Below are 23,534 nucleotides of genomic sequence, written 5' to 3' on the forward strand. Positions count from 1 at the left end.
GCCCAAATTTGCCTCCATCCCAGGCCTGTCCTTCTTTCTGTCCAACGATTGAGGATTGAGAACAGATGTTCAACATGGGTATTAAGTGATTCCTGGTAACTTCCAAGAAAGCAAGGTATAGAAAGTTCTAGACTAAAAAGCAAATTGCAAATGACTAAGGAGTGAGCAAAGAGTATATTAATGCATCAAGGATAATTGATACTCAGACATTTTGTTGGAAGAATGGATGGGAGGATGGATGGATGAATGCACAAACTGACTTATCTACTCTGTTTTCAACCCTTTATACATATAGAACTATATATGTGACAAGAAATAGGAAATGTTTATAAGACATCTAAAAGCCAAGACCAACACTTGAACAACTTGTGCAAACTGTTCTTTGCTGAATGAAAACAAAAATAGGCAACTTTAACATTTGTAATTCAATTGTCTATTTGTATTATGAGTCAAAGTTAGTTCACCTTTATGTTTTCTTTTTAATTTTTAATGATGTGTCTCTCACCATTAAAGACAAATATTGCCGATCGTGTCTGTGAACATGATGGTTGTCAGCAATCAGCTATCTTTGGTGCTTCTGTTTCTAGGTACAGTTGTGAACAACAGTGGCACGAAGCCCCAAATATGTCCTCACGATGAAATCGTGTCCCAGGACAGGTATCTGACAGCTGTTGCCTGGAGATGGGAAGTCCAGCCTCGTCTTGAAAGACATTTCTCTTCATGGGAAGCCAACTGGCCAACGTGGGCCTCCGCTCTCCCACTATGGCTCCATCAGTTCCAGGCCTAGCAACAGGGAAATTCCAGCTTCTATGATTCCTTGTCAAGGTGCCGCACTGGTGTAGAGAGCAAATGACCTGCGGAAAATTGAAACATCCCTGCATGAGTAGAGATTCGAACTTCACACGTCAATAGGACATCTCAGAAAGATGGTACCAGCTGGACCGAGATATTTTACATTTCAAATATTTCTAGACGTGTCATGTGACACGTCCTACGACACACTCCTTGGCAGAAGGAGGGAAGGAGACAGAAGGAGGGAAGGAGACACACCGAGACAGGTTAGCAAAGACATTTTTCTTGCAGACTAATAGGTACCTCAAAGTAACATATTAATCAGAGAGCTGGGCTGGCCTCTCACCAGCACTTACTGCCCCAGAACCTCCCCACCCCACGTGGAGGTGGGGAAAGAAGCCCTCCCTTCTCTCTACCCACCAGACACCTCTTCTGATACAAGCAGTGTGGGATTCAGTGACAGGAGCAGTGCCGGCCTCTTGGGGGGCCAGTGGTCTGCATCAGAACCCTGGGTCTTAGGGGCAGGTCCTGAGGATGCTGCCAACTCTCTCCTCCCGCTGTAAGTCCTATACAGTTTGAGGCCATTGCATGTTTGGAATTTAGTGTAATAAATACAAATGTGTAAGTGATCAATACTCTCTAAATCCTACTGCACATGATTGATATAGACATGTGAACTGGAAGACAGGCAGGAAGGAGGGAGGGAGAGGGAGGGAGAGAGAAAGGGAGAAAAGGAGGAAGGAACGAAGGAATGAAGGAAGGACGGAAGGAAGGAAGGAAGGAAGGAAGGAAGGAAGGAAGGAAGGAAGGAAGGAAGGAAGGAAGGAAGGGAGGAAGGGAGGGAGGGAGGGTGGAAGGGATAGGGGAAAGGAAAGAAGAGAAGGAAGAAGAGAGGAAATGAAGAAAACGGGGGAAATGGAAGAGAAAAGGAACAGAAAAAGGATGACTGAAAGTAGGGCTTTCATTAATCTCACATAATAGTTTAGGATTGCAATCCCAGAACTCAGGAGGCTGAGGCAAGAGGATAGTGAACTCAAGCTCAAGGTCAGATTGAGATACATAGCTAGTTGTCTAATATATATACATATATATATACATATATATTAGTATATACTACATATATATGTATATACAACTGGAAAGAAGGTAAGGAGAGAGGAAGCAAGGGAAGCAGACAAGAGAAGAAAGAAAAGAGAAAATCAGAGAGAAAAAAAAAAGAACAACTGTATCAGCAAATACAAGGCTGCACAAATGCCAATCAACTATATTTTGTATGAATACTACAATTAATTCTACAATCTTTCTACTTCTAATCTCTCAACACTCTATATAGAGCTTCTCAGGCTTTTAATGAACCATGCCGATTGTGAAAGATGACTTTAGAAGACGATGCAGTCTGGTTTTGCTGATGGAGTGTGTGTGCTGGGGAGCATGAACTTGCTCCTACATTTCTGCTGTGGTGTCTTTGGCCCGCAGCCTGAGCGATGCTTGCTTATATTAATAAAGTATGTAGGGGAAGATTCGCGGGATGAGGTCAGCCCTTGTAACTGCAAGGAGCTTAGTGCATGAATACTTTCCTGCACATATAAACCTAGGAAATTCAAAGTATTAATTTTGTGTGTGTGATGGAAAGAGAATGAAGGAGGAAGGAATCACAAGCAAGGCTCCTGGGACTTCAGACGGACATTCTGTGGAATCTTCTATTTGAAAAGACAAGGAAATAAATGTTTACTAAGCATAGGATCTTGGAGAGAAAAAAAAGAAGAGTTTCTTGTCATCCAAAACATATTAACCCCTGGAATCCTAGCAAGCTGCCATTTTAGAAATGCTTCCATCAATTTGCTCCAAGTCACCTTTTGAGAACAACTTTGTTTTTGCTCGGATTTGAAGGGTTTTCCCTGGGTTCTTTGCAGAAAAACTTTCCAAGTACCATCAAACTGAGAAGTGAGGTTTGCTTTTGGGTAGAGGGTAATTGCCATCCACAGCCTGCAAATGTGGGTAAGCTCGCCCTGAAATAAACCACCCGAGCCTAGGCCGAACCTCCAAATTGTAGGCGTAAGGAGCAGAGTGGAAAATTGTAGTCTGACAAAATAGCTACATTTAATTATGTCAAATTACATAGAATTTTCATCTTCCTCAGAGGTGCTTGATTTAAACTCATCTGAAGGCACGTCTTTGGACTGTGCAACCTTCATTTCCAGTCAGGGAGTTAACAATGTTTTTTTTTGTGTTTAGGAATCCAGCACTGTAATGTCGGCAGATTTGGAAAGTTTGGGGAAGGGGCCGGGGGTGGGGGGGAGCATCTTCAAGGAAATTGTCATTTAAAAGCCATCTTCATCTCAGGGTTTGGGATTTTGTTTTGGGGTTTTTTTTTTTTTTTTTTTTGCTTTTTCTTTCTTTTCTTTTCCTTTTGCCTCAAATGATGTGTGGCCAGGTATTTCTGCTTTAATACACAAAGTAAATGCTTATCTTCCATTCCAGTGTCTACTTAAAACTCACTCCTCTAGGGAGCATCCTAAATGTCTCTTCATGAAAGCCCTGAACTGTTCTAACTTCTAAGTCAGCTGAGGAACAGTTTCTGCAGTAATCCAGCACTAGGATAGATACTTGTTTAGCTGGCTGGAGGGAGGAAATATCCAATGATCCACCTCCGTTCATGCAGCGCCATGCACGTCCACCCCCCCTCTTTTGGAGGAAAGTATCTTTAGTGGACCTTCTCCAAACAGATTGCAGGGCATTCCTGGAAGTTGGGAAGAAGGCTTGTGTGTGCTCTAGTCAAAATGGGACTTCAAGCCACCTGCTCCAGAGATTGAAGGTAGGAAAGGAAGTAACTCATGTGAGCATTAGAGAGAAGAAAGGCGGTTGCTTTCTTATTGCCACCTCTGAGCTCAGATACACAGCCAGATCTTGTCTATGTCTGTCTTCCCAACCAAACTTCAGTTCTTCCTTTTTAAAGTTTATGTTTTATTTACTTACTTATTTTTGCCACTACTGGGACTTGAACTTGGGTCCTCGCTCTCTTGTTTGACCTTTTTTTCTGAAGGCTGGCACTCTACCACTTGAGCCACAGTTTCCATTTGGGCCTTTTTGCCCAATTGGAGATGAGTCTCCCAGACTTGTCTGCCTGGACTGGCTTCAACTCATGATCCTCCGATTTCGGCCTCTTGAGAAGCTAGGATTACAGGCATGCTCACCAACACCTGGCCACATTTCTCCCAAGAGCTTGACTAGAATTTCATCTCATTTCCACATACCTCAGAAAAAGCTTGGTCTATATATGAATTATCTACATAAATCACAATAAAGAAATCGTTGCTTTAATGGTGCAGTTTCCAGCACCACTTTTTCTATGTACAATGTGTTTTCCCCTTGGAGCAGCCCTAGCTCTTGGCCAGCTGGACTTTCATGCATGCTTCATGAGTTTGTCACCTCCCCTGTTCCGTCTTCAGTCCACAGTGTGTGACCCCTGTGTGCAACATAGCACCTAGAGAATCACAGAGAAGGAACATGCTGGGGCCTGAGTGGCCCCCAAGCCTTGGTACACAGAGCTTCTGTTTGCCTGGAGCCCTGTTCGTGATGGTATTGTTAAGTGTCAGTGTCTGGATGGCCTCTGGAGAAATTTTGCTGCCGCAGAGATAAAGCCCTCTTTTTACCCAGTGAGAGCTTTATCTTTGCTGATAGCCAGGGCAGCGCTAGAGAGAAGACCGGCTAAAAAGAGTCCATACAACCCTACACATCTCTCCAGATGCACTGTCTTCTAAAAGAAAACCCATCTACCCACCCTCTCCCTAAAGTCTGACTAACTCAATTTTTCAAATGAAGAAATAATAATGGCAACAGCTATAATAAACCACCCTTCTCAGAGAGAAGAACCTGTCCAGTGTCCTCTGGGGCACGTCATCTTTGCTAGCCCTCTCTAGGTAGTGCACCTACATCTGCACATCTGCTCCCAGATGTGGACCCAGCATGGACAGCTGCCAGCCCAAAGCTAACCCAAGGATTCACTCGCAGGAATTTGGAATTGAAATGAATAAACAATATCGCTCAGGATGGGAAGCCAAGCCAACCAGCCAGAAAAGGGCTGTCATTACTGAACAGCCCAGCACCAGGCGATGAGAGGGCTGGGAAGCAGCGGGCAGAGACACAAGAACGCAGCCTGCATGGGGTGCAGAGGGGAGTCCACACGGGGCCCGGGAGGGAGAGGCAGTGGGAGGTGGGAGAAGAAATCAAAAGCTATAGCATGACTTTCTCATTTTATACAGTCTACAGCTTCTCCTGAAATTGGAGTCCTTCGAATCAAACTCCACTTGGCTTCATCCACCATGAGTGGATTTGTGGTCTTCACAAAGAAACGGACCTGGTTGCCTCCATTTCTTAGAGGGGAGAAAAGAATTAAGATGGCTAACTAGCAATCGGTGTGTGTGTGGCTCTTGGTTTTCATTGCAGCTGCTGCAGAATTCGAAGTTTGTCCTCCCTGATTTTATTCCTCCAAGGCCGCAATCACCGCGCAGGTGCACCGCCGCTCCCTGGATTGGATAAGCAGTCTCACATGGGCTGAGTGAAGTCTATGAGCCACAGTCTGGTGTTGCTCACACTTTCTCCCAACTTATGTCAGGGTGGAGACTGACAGCCCCAGCTCAAGACACTCTGCCCTATCTAATTCTCATTTCCTTCGAAGACAGGTCTGGGAATCAATACTTTGCCAACACAATCCCACAAGACAGGGAAGCATACATTTAATTCAGTCACTTGGATTAAAACCTCCAAAGGAGATTGTTTGGCACATCGTCTGCCTTCAATAACTGTGAGTCTCTGTTGCTATATCCTGTCACCCACTACCACCTTGTTAACAATGGAAAAATCAACCACACGACAGGTACTGGTGGTCCTCGCCTGTCATCCTAGCTACCTAGAAGGCTGAGATCTGAGGGTCACCATTCAAAGCCAGCCCAGGCAGGGATGTCTGTGAGACTCTTATCTCCAATGAACTGGCAAAAAGAAAGACAGAAGTGGAGCTGTGGCTCAAGTGGTAGAGCACTAGCCTTGAGGAAAAACAGCCAAGCAGGATCACAGAGGCCCTGAGTTCAAGCCCCAGTATCAGCACGCATGTGGGTGCGTGCACACACATGCACACAGACACAGACACACACACACTCTCTCTCCAGAAGCCCAGTGATGTATTGTGGTAACAGCACCCACACGTGTGTGCGCAGCTGTGGGGAAAGCAGGGCTGAGTGTGTGCTGCAGATGCTCCCGGGGCAGGGGAAGTGTTAGGTGCTGGCCATGCATCTGTCTTGGGGAGATGAGTCTACAGCCGGGGAGATCTTAAACTCCATCTCACTCAACTGACTGGGCTTGAAAGCAGCTCTCCAGCAATTCCAAGAATAATGAGGGAAACTAGGGAATGCTCTTTCTAATTCTAGTCTTAATATCCTTCTAAGCTAGGGAAAACTAGGATAGAAGAATTGTAGTTTTCGTGCTACAAATAGCCAGTATCCTGTTCTCTAATTTCTTTGAAACTTTCATTGAAAAGAAGAAATAATGGCCAAGGGCCAGCGGCCCACACCTGTAACACAATCTGAGGACTGCAGTTCAAAACCAGATGGATAGGAAAGTCCCTGAAACTCTTACCTCCAATTAACCACCCACAGTCCAGAGATGAGCTGTGACTCAAGTGATAGAGTGCCGGCCTTGAGCTTAAAAAGTTAAAGGGCTAATAAAAATTTAAAAAAAGTTAAAGGACTGGCATGGAGTTTAAGCCCCAGTACCACCAGCACAGAAAGAAAGGAAGAGAGGAAGGGAGGAAGGAACGAAAGAAGGATGGAAGGAAGGAAGGAAGGAAAGAAGGAAGGAAGGAAGGAAGGAAGGAAGGAAGGAAGGAAGGAAGGAAGGAAGGAAGGAGGGAAGGAAGGAAGAAAGGAAGGAAGGAAGGAGGGAAGGAAAGAAGGAAAGAAAGAAAGAAGGGAAGGAAGGAAGGAAGGAAGGAAGGAAGGAAGGAAGGAAGGAAGGAAGGAAGGAAGGAAGGAAGGAAGGAAGTGAGAATAAACAGAGTAATTGTGAGGGCTGTTTTACAGCTCTGTAGTTATGTTTAACCATGACACTAAGATTTTCACACTAATCCTCCAAAGAACAAGGTTTCTAGAACACAGCCGATTGTGGACTACTTGATTTCCTAAGAAAAGATTGCCAGCATTCAATTTTCAGGCTGAAAGTCTGAATGCCCTTGTTTCATGATGAAGACTCTTAGCCTTCACACGCTATCTGCAGCTAATTGGTGCCACGGATAAGTTGTACATAAACAGATCCCAATACTGGAAGTTTCTCCAAGTATACTTTATGAGAAACATGTGCACAAACAATGTATTCCCAGCATCCGAATGGATGAATTGTGAGGCTTTTACTTGGAAGCAACAGAAACCCAACAGGAAGGAGGACAGGAGCGGTTTCCTGAATTCCTGGGGCAATTCCTTAGAGACGGAAAGGAAGTGCAAAACACTTGGGGGTGTTGCGGGCGGAAGTGGAGCTGGCCTCCGAGGGGACGGTTCTCCAGGATGGAGTCTGGTGGGAAGTGACCCCATCTCGCCTTGCAGCTCTTGATGATCACAGATGGCCTCCATCCGTAGAGAGAGTGGTTCTAGTTCATTCCGATCTATTCATTCAAAAACTCCTGAACAACAGCCCACAGTGGTCAGTTCCTATCCCTTGACTAGACATTGGGGCCAAGAAGCTAGGTCTTAACCCTGCCCCGCCTCCCATCTGCAGACCACGCCCCCCTAAAAAAGGAGAGGTGGCGTGGCCAGGTACGTTGCAGAAGCCAACTCATCACCAGAGACAACAGAAAAGCTGAAGAAAATTAACTCAGCCTCAGTGCCACGGTCCTCAAAGGAAGAGTTCAGAATGAGCTCCTTCAATCTACATTGTCCATATACGCGGACACTGCATACCTACAGATGTCACACGTCCTTCACAGACGCCTGCCATACAGTCACTTAACAAATACATGCCTTGAAATCTACCTGAACAGACCTAAATCACAGCAACAATGGGCCTCTCCCAGGGAGCCGGGGGAAGGCCCTCTATGGAAAGCGGTCTGTGTCTGAAATTTCTTTAAGAAATAAGCAGATTGAGCACCCACAACTGAAGCACACATCTGAAATACAAAAGACTGCAAAACGGAATCCTCCTTCCTCACCCCCAACCCCGCCATTCTGTATTCTTTTATTTCAACTTTATTTTTCAATTTATTTTTGTCAGTCATGGGGCCTGAACTCGGGGCCTGAGCGCTGTCCCTCAGCTCAAGGCTAGCGATCTACCACTTGAGCCACAGCACCACTTCTGGCTCTCTCTGCTTATATGGTGCTGAGAAATCGAACCCAGGGCCTCATGCATGCGAGGCAAGCACTCTACCACTGAGCCACCTTCCCAGCCCTTTCAATTTAGTTTTGTACTGGTACTGGTGCCTGAACTCGGGGCTTGGGAGCTGTCTCTTAGCTTTTTTGCTCCAAGCTGGCATTCTTGCCACAATGACATCTTTTCTTTCCCTTTTAAATAAAGGAATGCTTATGCCACCAACCTCCCTCCGTTAGTTGTTCTAGAGGAGTTGGATCATACCATGTCCACACATGTACAAAGTACATCACAATCAACCTCACCTCTTGTGTCCCTTACCCTCCTTTCCCCTTCTTACAACAGGGGTCTTTGTTCTATATTCACCAATGCAGACTACTTAGACCACCTTCGTCCTCATGAATCTTCTGCTAGAATCTACCCCCTCCCCAAAGTGCCAGTCTTATTCTACCATTTTTTTGTTTCTTTGTTTGGTCATGGGGCCTGAGCTCAGGACCTAGGTGCTGGTCCTTTAAGTTTTCTGCTCAAGGCAAGTGCTTTGCCACTTGAGCCACAGCCCTATTTCTGGTTTTCTGGTGCTTCCTTGGAGATAAGAGTTTCAGGGACTTTCCTGTCCAGGCTGACTTCAAACCACAATTCTCAGATCTCAGCCTCCAGAGTAGCTAGGATCACAGGCGTGAGCCACCAGCACCCAACTATCATTTGTTTCTTTCGATATGTATTCATTGCACCGATGTCTTACCGCAGCACTTTGGACAAGCGTGCTTTGCTCAGGATAACTGTCTTCATTACTTTCTCTTCCTTACACCCACTTTCATAACACATCCTAGGCTCTCTTCATATAGAATTGCAATGTATTTTGAAATTATTCAGCCATCCTTTCTTCTTCCTTCCCCTCATCCTCCTAACTAGTTAGAATCATTGTGTGTGTGTGTGTGTGTGTGTGTGTGTGTGTGTGTGCGTGCGCACGCACATGCGCGCTTGTATGTGTCTACTGAAAATCTATAGTCTTTAGGCCCAACTTCTACAAGTGAGCAAAAACATATTCTATTCAGCATTTTGAGTTGGGCTTCTCTTGCTCAACATAATGTCCATCAATTCCACCCATTTTCCTACACAATATATCATGTTTGAGGGGTGAGTAACAGTCCATGGTATATATGTACCATATCTTGTTTATTTCTTCATCTGGTGCTGGCATCTGGTTTGGCTCTTGCCAGCAGCACGACAGTAAACACAGGTGTGCAGGTGTCTTTGTTCCGTGTTTATTTACACTCCTGTGGATACCCCTACTATGATAACTGCAGGGCCCTAGGGCAGGTCTACTTTTAGTTGTCTGAGGACTCCCCTACACTGACCTCCATAGTGTTTGCACTAGGACAGAAAAGACCTGGAAGAATATTATTCCCCAACCACGTCCCACTCCTACTCCAGCTGAAATTCTCAGCAAGAAGGAATATTTATGACACATATTTCTCCCCCAAAAAGTAACTTCATTAGTTCAGCCTCATGAGCAGGGCATTCTCACATGGATGAAGAGTAAGAAGAGCCTTTTAGAAGAGCCATGAGCAGTGGAGCGAGTCAGAGGTGTGAGGAAGAAAGAGTTCAGCATAAGGATGTGGGAGGAAATGCTTGCAGCGCTGGGCAAACCATCTCATTTTGTAAAATCATTTCTGCTCTCTTAAAGAAAGCAGACAGTCATTCTGTGGTTTGCATATGCAGGTATCATGAGGAAATAAAAACACAGGACACATGATAAAGCAGAAAAAGAAAATCATTTTCATGGCGGGGGGAACACAACTTTTCCTCATTTGGAACATTCGGTTTATAGTAGTGTGGTGTGTGTGTGTGTGTGTGTGTGTGTGTGTGTGCGCGCGCGCGCGCACTTGAAGTTTGCAGTGTTGTTCTTTCAAAGACTTAAAGTCTATGAATTTACCCCTGCAAGGCTCTTGACTGACACACCTCTGCAATCTTACGTTTTCAATATTTAGTAATTGCGTTTACATTTTCTTTCTGGTTTCACAGTTACAAAGCTGGGTGATTTCTTTCTTCCCAAGATGCCAGAGTATTCGCCAAGACTTTGTGATGTGGTCAGAGGATATGATAGTTATGAATACTCCTTTGGAAGGTCAACGTTATTTTAATTCATGCCCTGGGATGCAATCAAGTCTTAACTGCTTGTGTATACTTTAAAAGCTTCTGTAGTCTCTGTGGAGACATAAAAGCTTAAAATATATTATTTCTATTGATCTAACTCTATTGCTTACATAGTTAAAACTATCATCTTTTATTGTGATCCACTTCAATGACTAAATTGAAAGTAGAGTATGAAGTTACCTCATACACCTGTTTTGTCCATATCTGAACTTATGAATTATTGCTTACATTTTAAGGCTATACATTTGGGACACAAAGGATTTAACTGCATACTCTTGCTGTGAGATGCTGATATTAAATGCACATTTCCTCGTTGTCCATTTTGTCCAATGTGAATTACAACACATTTGCTCATTTTCTTTTTGATCTAATATTTTCTCCATCTTCAAATTTTAAGTTTTCTAGAGCAACCTATTGGAAGATTCTTCCTGATGAATTAGTTGGATTTTTGTTTCTTAACCCAATCTAGTCTCTTCTTTAATTTTTTGTCAGTTATGGGGCTTGAACTCGGGGCTTGGGCGCTGTCCCTGAGCTCTTTTACTCAAAGATAGCACTCTACCACTTGGAGCCACAGCCCCACTTGCAGAAGAAATAGAAACTCGTGGAGACTCTTCTGCTGGGGCTGGCTTCAAACTACGATTCTCAGATCTCAGTCTCCTGAGTAGGATTAGAGGCATGAGCCATTGGCTCCTGGTCTAGTCTTCCTTTTTAACTAGGAAACTTATCTCATTACATATCAGCTTGTTTTTTCTTGGTGTGCATTCATTGTACAAGGGGAGTTCATGTGGTATTTCCATGGTCTCTTGTTTTGTTGACCCTTTTTTATTCTGATTTCCTCTCTGCTTTATAAGAGATTTGTTTATTTGTTGGAGAGTGTGTGTGTGTGTGTGTGTGTGTGTGTGTGTGTGAGTGTGTGTGTGTGTGTTTGAATGCAGGGTCTGTTTCTTCAATAACTTTGTACATAAAACTCTAACCCACTGCCTGGACCCCAGTATCCACCAAATGTTTGTGGAATAAATGAATTATGTATAACTTGAGAATTAATGTGGACAATATAAAATATACACACTGCTTTTAATTATTAGTGGTTAATTTCTGAATAAGCTGGGTGCCAGTGGCTCATGCCTGTAATCCTAGCTTCTCAGGAGGCTGAGATCTAAAGATTGAGGTTCAAAGCCAGACTGGGCAAGGGAAAAAAAATCTGTTCTACTTCAATTAACCAGAAAAAAATAAAAGCCAGAAATGGAAGTGTGGCTCAAGTGCTAGAATGCCAGCCTTGAGTAAAAAATGCTAAGGGAGAGTGTCCCAGGCCCTGAGTTCAGTACCCAGTACTGGCACCAAAACAAACAGATTTTTTAAAAAACAGTCAAGGTTAACAGTAGATTAATGAAGATAAACTCTTTATTGAGATGAAGCATTTAGAACCTGGAACTCCAGTTGATAAATCTCCTATTCCAGTCTTTATCAAGTTAAGTCATATTTACAGTCCCCTTCCCCCTTTTTCTAACCCAGAGCCTTTATGTCACCAAAAAAATGAGTTTAAGCCCATTATTTACACACATGCATTCATCTGTTTGTATTCCACTTCCCAGTCTCTCTAGCTATAACGTCTTCTTATTCTCACTGTTCTGATCATCAATATCTCAGAGGGCCCTAGAGGTCGTAAGCCTCAAACCATCTACCTACATGTTCTGTGACTTCCCAGTTGCTCCTCTCCTCCCGCGTCCCTGGGACTCACACCAGGATTTCCCGGGGGCTGGTACTCACTGCTAGCTGAGGATTTCTGCACAAGGTTTCATCTTCTATATGTCCATCCACTAACCTATCATTTGTGTCCCCAGGCATTCTGGGAGCAGGCAAAAGTCTGTTAGAAGCAGCCGCTGGCGGAGCTTGAGGTCCACTAGCTGTAGCGTGTGTACTGAGGTGCTGGGGGACAGTGTGTGTCCGGACCCTCTGCGCTGGTATGGAACCCTTCTGGGATTAGCAGCAACCCTAGGGAACTATGGGGCGGGGGCGGGGGGGGGGGGAGGGGGGGGAGAAGTTATATGAACAAAGGCAGCACTGTTACCAGATAACTGGGCAGAGACACTGACCACCAGAAAACACACGCATCTGCGGGCGAGCGACAAGTCAGGCCTTGCTTTACACTGAATGTGTACCTTCTGTAGGCCTGGTTCTGCAAATTCACCATTTTCCAAGTGATATGACTTAAACTAAGTGGTCACTTTCTAGATCTAACTCCTGTGTGTGTGTGTGTGTGTGTGTGTGTGTGTGTGTATGACTTAAACTCAGGGCCTAAGTACTGTTCTTCAGTTTTTTTCTCAAGGTTGGCACTTTACCACTTGAACCATAGCTCCACTTCTGGCTTTTTGCTTAGTAAATGGAGGTAAGAGTTTCTCAGATTTGTCTTCCCAGGCTGGCTTAACCACAATCCTCAAATTTCAGTCTCCTGAGTAAACTAGGATTACACGCATGCATCACTGATGCCTGGCTTTTGCTCCATTCTCTTATTTTTACAATATGGAATATTTGTTTCATGTTACAATGTCTTTGACAATTACACAGACATTATGCAGATGTTTTGTGCTGAAGACTGAGTTTGGTACAACTACAGTCATAAATGATGTCAACTAATAGCAAAATAGTCTGACTTGTATCATGACATTAAGACTCGTGGGAGAGGAGGGTGTGTTGACTGCCATTAGGCTTCCGGTTCTGCTGGGCCAATCACATGACTGCAGAGTTCTTTCAGGTGGCCTAGGCATTTGATGGGGAACATGGCCAAGCCAAGGTGCTTACGAAGCCTAGGCATCTTGCACTCAGATGTGCTGTGGAGTGAGCCAACTGGATTCCCTAAATCTTTTTCATTTTCATACTTGTGGTTGACACACAACATCTTTTCCCATCTTGTACTGTACATACAGGTCGAAGCCAGCCCAAGTGGAAAAGTCTGCAAGACTCTTATCTTCAATGAACCATCAAAAAGCATGAAGTGGAACTGTGGCTCAGTGGTATAGCACCAGTCTTTAGTGAAAAAAACCAATAAGGCCTTGGGTTCAAGGCCCAGTACTGGCATGTACACACACACACACACACACACACACACACACAAAATCCCATAGGTTTTGCCAACACACCACCAACTTGGCCATGAAAAACTAAATCAAATGCACCTAAATTAGAAAATTATCATTTGTAGGGTAAATATTTTAGTTTAATACTTTAATTCAGATTTAATTAATAACAATCAATTATTTTTAAAAAACCTTTTTATTACTGGACAAAGAGGATACATACAACCTGAAGACAATTGTACTTTGATTTATTGAATATTACCAGGCACCTATTTACAGACATAATTGAGTAGAATTTATAAGAATACCATATAGAATATTTTAAAAGTGAATTGAAAACACCATTAATGGGAATCATTGGGTCATCATTTCTATTAATACAAGAATTTCAGCTCTTCAGCCAATATCCATGATAGATCATTTCATAAAAAATAATTTCAAAAGATGAGTCTGAGGAAATAAAAAAAATCAGGAAAATATTTCCGTATCGAGTAAGAATCTTCCTGTTTTTCTGTAAAAAAAAAATTAAAACACTTATAAGCAAACATTCTTTGTTACATGAAGGACTATGTTCTTTAAGAATATTTAATTTTACAGCACAGAAAAGCAATTTTATTCATATTTCCAGCATTTTAAACATAAGAAAAGTTGAAAAGCAAATGTGCTATCCAAAGTGAAACCCAACATCAAAACACTACTTGAAAAACAGTGCAATGGGCCTGGCTACCATCTTACCCAAACACTTCACATGCATGCCTACGGACGGAACACCATGAGTGCAAAGGAACAGAAGATCTTTAATCTGCCCTAAGTGTGACTTGCTGCAGAAGCCGCTAGCTGTTCTCCCGAGCATTATGAGGCCATCAGAAGGACAAGTTCCGGACCTGCCTATCAGAACACTCTGGGTACAAGGCCTGGCAGCCCTAACTTACAATGATAACCTAGTCCCCTAACAACAGCCTAGACCCCTAACGATAACCTAGACCCCTAATAATATTCTCAAGTACCCAAGACACAGGGATCCTGGTAGCACAGTTTTCGCAATTTGCACAAATTGAGAACACACAGGATGTGTTATTATGTGGAGCTCAATCTCCTTTTGCTTTGGAAAGTTTATGGTGCTTTAAAATGTACTGCTATTATTACTGCAGTTTAAATATTTAAATAAAAGCATCAAATCCTATCTACTCATTTTGAAAACTTCAAAATCAGAGTGTCAGCGATACACAACTTCTGTCTTAAAATTATGAAAACCATGAAATTCCTAATGGAATTTTTGTTAGAATGGCACTGATACAAGGTTTGGTAGGCATGATTTAATCAATATGAATAAATATCATTTGTGATCTCATATTTAAAAAAATCTATAAGCCAGCATTGTGACACATGCCTGTAATCCTAGCCCTTGAGGAACTGAGACAGGAAGATGGGCTACATAATGAGACCATGTCATTAACAAACAAAACAACAACAACAAAATTATTAGGCAAAGAAGTTCTAGGAATGGTGGTTATGTTGGGTTTGTTTTTTCTGTTTTGGTTTGAGTTGTTTAAAGTTGCTCTTAAAAGCTCCTGCTTAACCACTCTATTTATCAGATAATATAAAGGTAAATTTAAGAATCTTTATGGATCACAATATAAAATAATTGGAGCCTAAGGTAATAGTACTTAAAGGGTCATTTTATTTTTATTATCTCCAAATAGTAGTAGGAGAGGTTTCAATGTAACATGCCCCTTTTTTATATGCAATGCATCCATCAGCGCCCCCCCACCCCGCTCCCCAAGACTCCTACTTCTAATCTCACGTGTGAACATGAACAGTCAGCTTCCTGGTGTTCATTTGTTCACCATCTGACCACTGTTTGAAAGGTTCGAATGTTATCTCCACTGCAGTCAGTGTGGCTGTGTACAGAAACAAACCACGTAACACACACACGCCCCGTGTTCCACTCAAGGTCAATGCCCTGGTTGATGCTTGACTTCTTTTTTTCCTTACTTACACGAGTTTGTTCTAAAAGTTGCTACCCACTGGCACGCGAGCCAGTGAGGACTGCTACACCTTGGAGAAGAGGACACGATGGGACACACTCACGCTCACTCTCTCAGAGTGCACCGCTCCTACCTGTGTGCTCAGTAGTTGATCATTTTCCGAAGGGCATCGTAGCACTTCCATTTGTCAGGGATGTAAAACGGCTCAAAAATGTGGGGGAAGGGTGTGTCGTAGCCACACACTCTGGATATAGGAGCCTCTAAGTTCAAGAAACATTCTTCCTGCAGAGAAGAACCGAGACAGGCCAACTTTAACATGCCCTTTTTATATTGCTAGCGAGAGAAATAGTAATAGCCAGTAATAGCCAGGCACTGGTGGTTTTTGCCTATGATCTAGCTACTACGGAAGGTGAGAACTAAGATTGTGGCTCAAAGCCATCCAAGGCAGAAAAGTCCCAAAGACTGCTCTCTCCAACTAGCTAGCAAAAAAAACCCCAGGAGTGGAGGCATGGCTCAAGGGTAGAGCACCAGCCTTGTGCAGAAAAACGCCAAGCGAGAGCTCAAAGCTTGAACTTTGGTTCAAGCCTTAATACCTACACAAAACAAGCAAAGGAAAAACGCTAACAACACAATTACACCTACGGAGATGAGAAATGAAGTGACTTTTGCTTTTAAAAAGCATGTCACAAGGAGCATGCGCTTGTGGTCCGTGCTTCCTTGAAACACGCTTGTATATATATTTATGTGCACTGAGAACACAGCACGGTGCGTGGCAAAGCCTAGTAGGACACAAACTACCAGCGAATGTTCATAGTGGCTCACACTGGCTTGAGAGGAGGGAGTGCGCTCCTTGGTTCCATCATTCTCCAAGCTGGTAAAATGGATGTGCCTCGCTTCCACAGTACACGCCTATAATTCCCCTGCGGCCCAGATGGACTGAACGGTCAAGGGCCTGATGGCATCCCTGGCTCCCCCTCCACTGCCCGGGTCAATTCCCCTTTTCACCTGGGAGAGCAGAAGCTCCCGGTGGACAGAGGTCTGGCTTTAGTAAGGAAGAGCTGACCTTTAGTACAACTGGGTGGGGACATCATTTGATGGGGGAAGTGTTACACAACTTTTATTAAAAATCCTAATGATATGAAAATTAAAAATTTGAAAGTTTTAAAGCCAGACTTGTACATATAAAACTTTCAAGATCATATATATCTTTAAATACATAGTTTTATTTATTTTTTTTTTAATTTTATTTTATTTTATTTGAGAGCATACTGTACAGAGGGGTTACAATTACATGGGCAGGATAATGCATACATTTCTTACCAAGCATTGCAGCCTCCTCCTTTTTTATTTATTTTTTTAAAGTAAACAGAGTAAGTTTATTTAAAAAGAAAAGAAAGAAAAGTTAGTGAGAGCAAACTCTCCCAAGGAGAGAGACCCTAGGTGTGCAAACAAAACATATAATTTTAAAATACAAAAATTTAAAGAATGTATAACTTTAAATTCATATGTATATGTGTATATGTAAATTAAATTTTTATTTATTTTGTATATGCCTGCATGGTCTGTGTCTTGAACTCAGGGCTTGGGCACTGTCCCTGAGCTCTTTTGCTCAAGGCTGGCACTCTACCACTTGAGCCACAGCACCACTTCTGACTTTTGGCTAGTTAACTGAGATGAAAGTCTTATGGACTTTCCTGCCTGAGCTGGCTACAAACCATGATCCTCAGATCTCAGCCTCCTGAGTAGCTATGATTAAAAATAGATATTTAAAAAAATCTACCAACCAATCAATCAATGGATAGATATGTATTTAAACTAGTCAAAGGAAAATGTTAAATTAAAACCCCCAGGTTTTAATTTACATATTAATACATGGCTTGTTTCACAAAGGATTTGAGGAGACCTAAGTTTTCTTATATCTTGTACTATTTTTTAAATCACTTGAGCAGACATTTCTACCTGAAGAAATCCTGAAACCTCGCACTCAATCTCCAATCCCAGTGTGATTTTTTTTTCCCCAATGACAAGTATATTAAATGCCCACGAGACCATCTAGCACCCAAGGACACAAACTGAACATTCTCAGACTCTCCTTCACCCATTACCTGCTGTGATGTACAGCATCAGTCACCAAATAAGAACTGCATTTTCCAGCAACCCAACCTCTCTACCAGCAACACTAGAAGTTTATAATGCACACAACTTCAAGAGTGACCTGAGACACTCCACTTCTCACCAAAACGAGATGACAGATTGGGTGGATTGTTTGCCCACTGTAACCTGTAATTTTTAGAGCCTGAAATGATCAATTTCTTAAGCATATTGCTCTTTGTAAACAAATTATCTATGGACACTGCAAAATACAGAAGACTCAAAGGCAAAAATAGTTTGCTAACTGCTTTTAATTTTGTACCTGGTATAAAACCACTCTTCTTTCAAACTAGTAACTTGGAAGGCTGGCCTGCCACAAAACAGTCTGGGGTGTGTGTGTGTGTGTGTGTGTGTGTGTGTGTGTGTGTGTGTGTGTGTGTGTGTGTGCATGTGCACACGCACGAACGCGCACACGAGCTTGTGTATGTATTGCAACCACTCCACTTAGCACCATGACTAAAATCACTGGGCTGAGTTTCTGTCTGCTGACAATGCTGCTAACCCCTCAAGAATGTGAGGGCCTCTCCGGCAGGAAGGCATCTGTAAGGCATCTGTGAGTTCCCGGCCACACAACACCTGCCTGCAGTGGCGCCTGACCTCCAACAGCGGCTTCCCCTTTGCAGCTGGGACTCCAAAGTTGGGAAAAGATTCCCCTTTGTACTGTACATATTCATTAATTCAGGTTTTATGAGACAGGAAAATCGAACTGAAATGAAATAAAAAAGTGAAAAACTGATTTGTGGTGTGTGTGTGTCTGTATTGGGGCTTGAACTCAGGGCTATTCATTCTCACTTCGCTTTTTTGCTCAAGTCTGGCACTTCTGCCACATGAGTCATACACTTCCAGTTATGGCTTATTGTTGGTTAATTCAAGATAAGAGTATCTCAGACTTGTCTTCCCTGGGCTGGTTTCGAACCATAATCCTCAGATCGTAGATTCTGGGTTTTTTTTTGTTTTTTGTTTTTTGGTTTTTTTGGGTCCGGTTGTGGGGCCTGAACTCTGGGCCTGGGCGCTGTCCCTCAGCTCTTCAGCTCAAGGCTAGCACTCTACCACTTGAGCCACAGCGCCACTTCCGGCTTTTTTTCTTTTTGCTTATGTGGTGCTAAGGAATCGAACCCAGGGCCTTGAGCATGCAAGGGAAGCGCTCTACCACTGAGCCATCTTCCCAGCCCCGTGGATTCTGATATAGCTAGGATTACAGTCACAAACCACCAAGTGCTCAGCTGAAGAATCACTTCTTCTGTGAAGTTCTAGTTTATGTTACTGTGATTTGATAAGTAAGGTTCCTTAATTCAGAAACAATTATTGTAAATTATATGGAATCTAATGACTATAAAGTATTCCTATAAACATATAAAACATATTGTAAAAGTCATAAAGGAATTCAAAAATACACAGCAAGGAGACCATGAATGGGTTTTTCAATTTTATAAAGATATACCAGCTGATACAGGTTGAAATTCTAACTCTTTGCTAGCTAAAGCATATTAAAAGAGCCATTAGTTATTTCTTCCTTGGAGTTCAGTTAAAACTTGTTTTAAAGCAACTGGAAAAACTAAGCGGCTACCAGGTTTCTTCCCACTGAATTTATTTCCATGCAATGGTGTTATGTGTGATTTTCTTTGAGCAACCATGGAAAGTGGTCATCCTTGTTCAGGCTTGGTTTTTCCATACAGAAGCTACACGCACGCACATACACACACACATGCGTGCGTGTGCACACACACACACACACACACAAAGAAATGCTTGAATCTCGTTGAAAGATTTACATATTTGGCCCCAAATTGAATCCTTAACAAAATATTGTTCTCTCCTGTATAACCACATGACACTGTAACTAGATTTTGTACACAATCCAGATTACTCACAATCATGTCTTCCACTGGTCGCCTAAGGACACTCATATTTTTAAAATTATGTTTGATGATTTTTCTTGATTCAGAAACAGTAAGTGCATAGGAATTAAATAAGGGTTTGGAGGATGCATGTAAAGTCTAGGGCATGAGCCAAGGTAGGCAGTGCTTATACTGGGCCTTTCTCTCTAGAGAGCTAGTGTGTAAGCTGTGACCAAGAGACCCATGTAGACAGAGAAGAAGCCAGACAGGAGTCAAGAGAATCATTCTTCCCATGATTTGGGGTTCAAAGTATCAGCCAGGAGGTAGTGAGAATGATCAAAAGCAAACCCTCCAAACCACTGTAATGACTACGTATGTTATGTTGCAGTGCAATATGTATTTTCACATAAACTATATTCCTTCCAAAAGGTGAAACTCCAGAAGTGACATTTGAATTTCCTTCTGAATGCACCATTATGAAACTGAGAATTTTTTCCCCTAAATAAGTGAATAGTAAGATGGGCGATCAGGACCTCTGCCAGAGGAGCTCGCCCACAGTGCAGCAGTCCTCAGTTCTCTCCTGCAAATTCTGGGGTATTCATTTTGAGAATAGCAAAAACAAGGAGGAAATAAATTAGGAAAAAAATTTAAATGGCCAAATAGAAGACAAGCCAAGATGATCAAGAGTCTACAGAGAACTTTGAAAGACTAAGTAATACCAAGGAAGGTAGAGGCTGTGGCAGGGAAAGACACTGGGAACAAAGCCGGGCAAAGGAGCTCACACCTGTAATCCAGGCTGTCAGGAGGTTCAGCTCTGAGGCTCATCAGTCAAAGCCAGCCCATACAGAAAAGCCTGCTTCATCTCTGCTTAATTGGCAAAAAGACACACAAGTGGAGGAGCTATGGCTCAAGGGGAGGAGTGCCAGTCTCAAGCAAAAAGAAAAAACAAAACAGGCAAGAATGAGAGGCTCTAAGTTCTCTAGTACACACACACAAATTGATATAAGAAGGGAACATACGAAGCAAAACCCAGATGACCCTGAGTACTGGGAGCTATCCTACACAATTTACGTGCGCATAACTCAAATTGTTTATATATTAGCCATCTGGATGGCTATATGTATTATAGCCAGAACAGGAAGCGAGCAATGCGAAATAATTCCAAATCACTGCAATCACGGACACAGGCTTCATTTGGCTTTTTTCCATAACAAATTACAAATTTATCTTTTTGCTTTTGAAAACAAAATAGAATACCAAAAGTAGACGGCACAGAGAGTCTTCAAGTTTTTTAATTTTTTTGGGGGGGTGGGTCTGGTCGTGGGGCCTGAACTCTGGGCCTGAGCACTGTCCCTCAGTTCTTCAGCTCAAGGCTAGCGCTCTACCACTTGAGCCACAGCAACACTTCCGGCTTTTTACTTTTTGCTTATGTGGTGCTGAGGAATCGAACCCAGGGCCTCATGCATGCAAGGCAAGCACTCTACCACTGAGCCACCTTCCCAGCCCCAAGTTGTTTTTTTTTTTTTTTTTAAAGCAGGTAAGAGAGAATAAATACAAATTAAGAGATTTTGATCCATCAGTGTTTAGGAGAAATAAAATATTATTGAGGTGAAAAGTAAGTACAGTGCCTTTACGCCTACGTAAATTGAATGCATCCCCGCCATGCTCCTGTGCTGGAAACAGCTCCTTCATTCTTACACAGGAGTATTTGGAAGACACACTTTGGGGAGGTGATGAGGGTTACAGAGCCATGCCCTCTCCCCCCCCAGCAGTGCTGGCTTTGTAAGGAGAAGCAGCGACCCTTGCTCAGTGTTGATGTGAGGCTCTGATATAGCCATGAGCCTTCACCAAATGCCAAAAAGTGTTGCCCTAAAGAAACTGAATGACCCAGCCACCAGAACCAAGGGCCACATAAACACCCATTCCTCACCAACCACCCACTCTCTTTTACGACAGTAACCGAGAGCAGGCTAGGACAGTAATACATGTCCAATGTGCTGTGCATTTAGTCAATCACTCCACGCCTGTCAATTCTTAAACTCAAAACACCAAAACATCAAGTCCACCCATCAGCCATTCATTTACCTGTCACTGTGCCACAGGGGTTCTACCACGGAGAAAATCCCTGCCTCAGACATTCCACACAGTACCTTCAGTCACCCTTAACAAATCTGTCGTTACGGCAACAACGGACAATGTAATTGGCGCAGCACAGAATTTGGAATTCTATCTGAAGGACATTTTTATCCTAGGATTTAACCACTCCAAGCCTCTATTCACAACAGTGAAAGAAAGAAAAAAAGAAAGGGGGAGGGGAGAGAGGGAGAAGGAGAGAGAGAGGGAGAGGGAAAGGGAAAGGGAAAGGGAAAGGGAGAAGGAGAGGGAGAGAGGGAGGGAGGGAAGGAGGGAAAGATTTTAAAATTCTGTATTACTGATTTTTTTCCTATTGTTTTGTAACTGTGTTATCTTGTTTATTTGCCTCTTTAGATTTTGTTGCCATGAAAAAATACTACATAGTCTTGTGCCTGACATGTCACATGTCACTAAGTTTTTTTTTGTTTTTCAGATAGAGATTTTCCAAGTTAAAGGAATCCTTTACTTCTAATACAATACAGGGCATTTGAATTTGTGGACCAGGAATGCAGTCATTGAAGACAAGATTCAGGTAAGCAAAATAGTAGAGCCTGAGAAGAAATATCCCATGTAACACTGTGCCTGAACTTACTGAACATTTATTAAGCCTTAAACAGTATATGCTTAAGAAAGTATATGTGTGCATATATATATATATATATATGAGTATATATCTGTGTGTATATATATATACATATACATGTATGTATATGTGTGTATATATATATATATATATATATATATATATATATATATATATATATATAATATGTACCACCTGAAAGGAAAGACAGGATGGAAGGACAGACAGAAACTCTTAGACCACAGGGTCCAGTGCTGCCCCCTAGTGGAAATTGAGGAACTTGGGCACTAATTGCTAGTTCCTGGTGCTGCAATAAAATCAGGAGCTTTAGAAATAGTTAACACAGAGAGAGAGAGAGAGAGAGAGAAAACATACTTTCCATGCCATAATACTACATAAAACTGACAAGGCAGCTAGAGAAAAGTTATGAGTAACAGATAAAAGGATACAATCAAGGTACACACGCTTTGAAAACTAGAGTCAAGAATAAAGACCACACACGACCATGTTATATTTTTAAAGTAGTTTGTTTTCTTTTTGTTTGTTTTTTAGTTTTAATGCAATCCCAGGCTCGTGTTTCTTTCTAAGAACCATTTTGGAACAGTTTTTACTTAGTTCTTTTAATGACAGAAAGTTGGCAAAAGCCCACTTATGCAAGACTATCGACCATCTAGAGTTGGAAAAGCTGGGAAGAAAAGTTCAAAATAAGAGAAGAAAATTACAGATCTTTCCTAGCCTAGACATGCTCTCTTTTCTTATAGATGACACAGGCTGATAAAATTCCTTTTTTTCTGAACAAAGTTACTAGCTAGTTTTTTTGTTTTTGTTTTGTCGGTCATTGGGCTTGAACTCTGGGCTTGGACACTATCCCTCAGCTCTTCAGCTCAAGGCAAGCGCTCTACCACTTGAGCCACAAGGCCACTTCTGGTTTTCTAGTGGTTTATTGGAGATAAGAGTCTCATGGACTTTCCTGCCTGGGCTGCTTTGAACCGCAATCCTCAGATCTCAGCCTCCTGAGTAGCTAGGATTACAGGCGTGAGCAACCAGCACCCAGCTAGCTAGTTTCATAAGCACTAATGGGATGGTAGGAAAAGGAAGGAAGCTGCCATGAGAAACACAAATCAACACAGGCCTATTGCCTATAGGGTATGTGACCCTCAGGATTTTGTGTTTCTGTAAAGAGAACTATCGTGCCACAAGTTCATTTCAAAGTAAAAACTCATGAAATTAATTTTTAGGTTACTTTGCAAATAAAAAGGGCTAGCTTTGATGTCAAGTAATCATGATACCCCTGTGACAATTTAACTAATGAGAGTATATGTTCTTTTAGGGAAAGGAGTAAAATAAATCATGTAGTAACCACTGTACAGCCATAGAATTAGTGTTTCTCTCCCCCACCCCTTGGAAGAAAATGTTAAGTATGTGATGGGTAAATATGCTAAACCTTAAAACTAAATCCTATCATCACTTA

At 42.4% G+C, this 23,534-nt stretch overlaps 1 protein-coding gene across 1 annotated transcript in view; it reads right to left on the reverse strand.

Moving 5' to 3' along the window:
- Positions 1-15,491: 15,491 nt before the first annotated feature.
- Positions 15,492-23,534, reverse strand: part of Bckdhb (branched chain keto acid dehydrogenase E1 subunit beta) — a 174,319-nt gene continuing 166,276 nt past the window's right edge. Inside the window, exon 10 of the mRNA XM_042671145.1 lies at positions 15,492-15,640. Coding sequence (XP_042527079.1) covers positions 15,500-15,640 — 141 coding nt within the window. The 3' untranslated portion in view covers positions 15,492-15,499. The remainder of the gene's footprint in view (positions 15,641-23,534) is intronic.

The sequence above is a fragment of the Dipodomys spectabilis genome, unplaced genomic scaffold (genome assembly GCF_019054845.1).
Source record: "Dipodomys spectabilis isolate Male_0828 unplaced genomic scaffold, ASM1905484v1 ptg000600l, whole genome shotgun sequence".
NCBI classification, from domain to species: Eukaryota; Metazoa; Chordata; class Mammalia; order Rodentia; family Heteromyidae; genus Dipodomys; species Dipodomys spectabilis.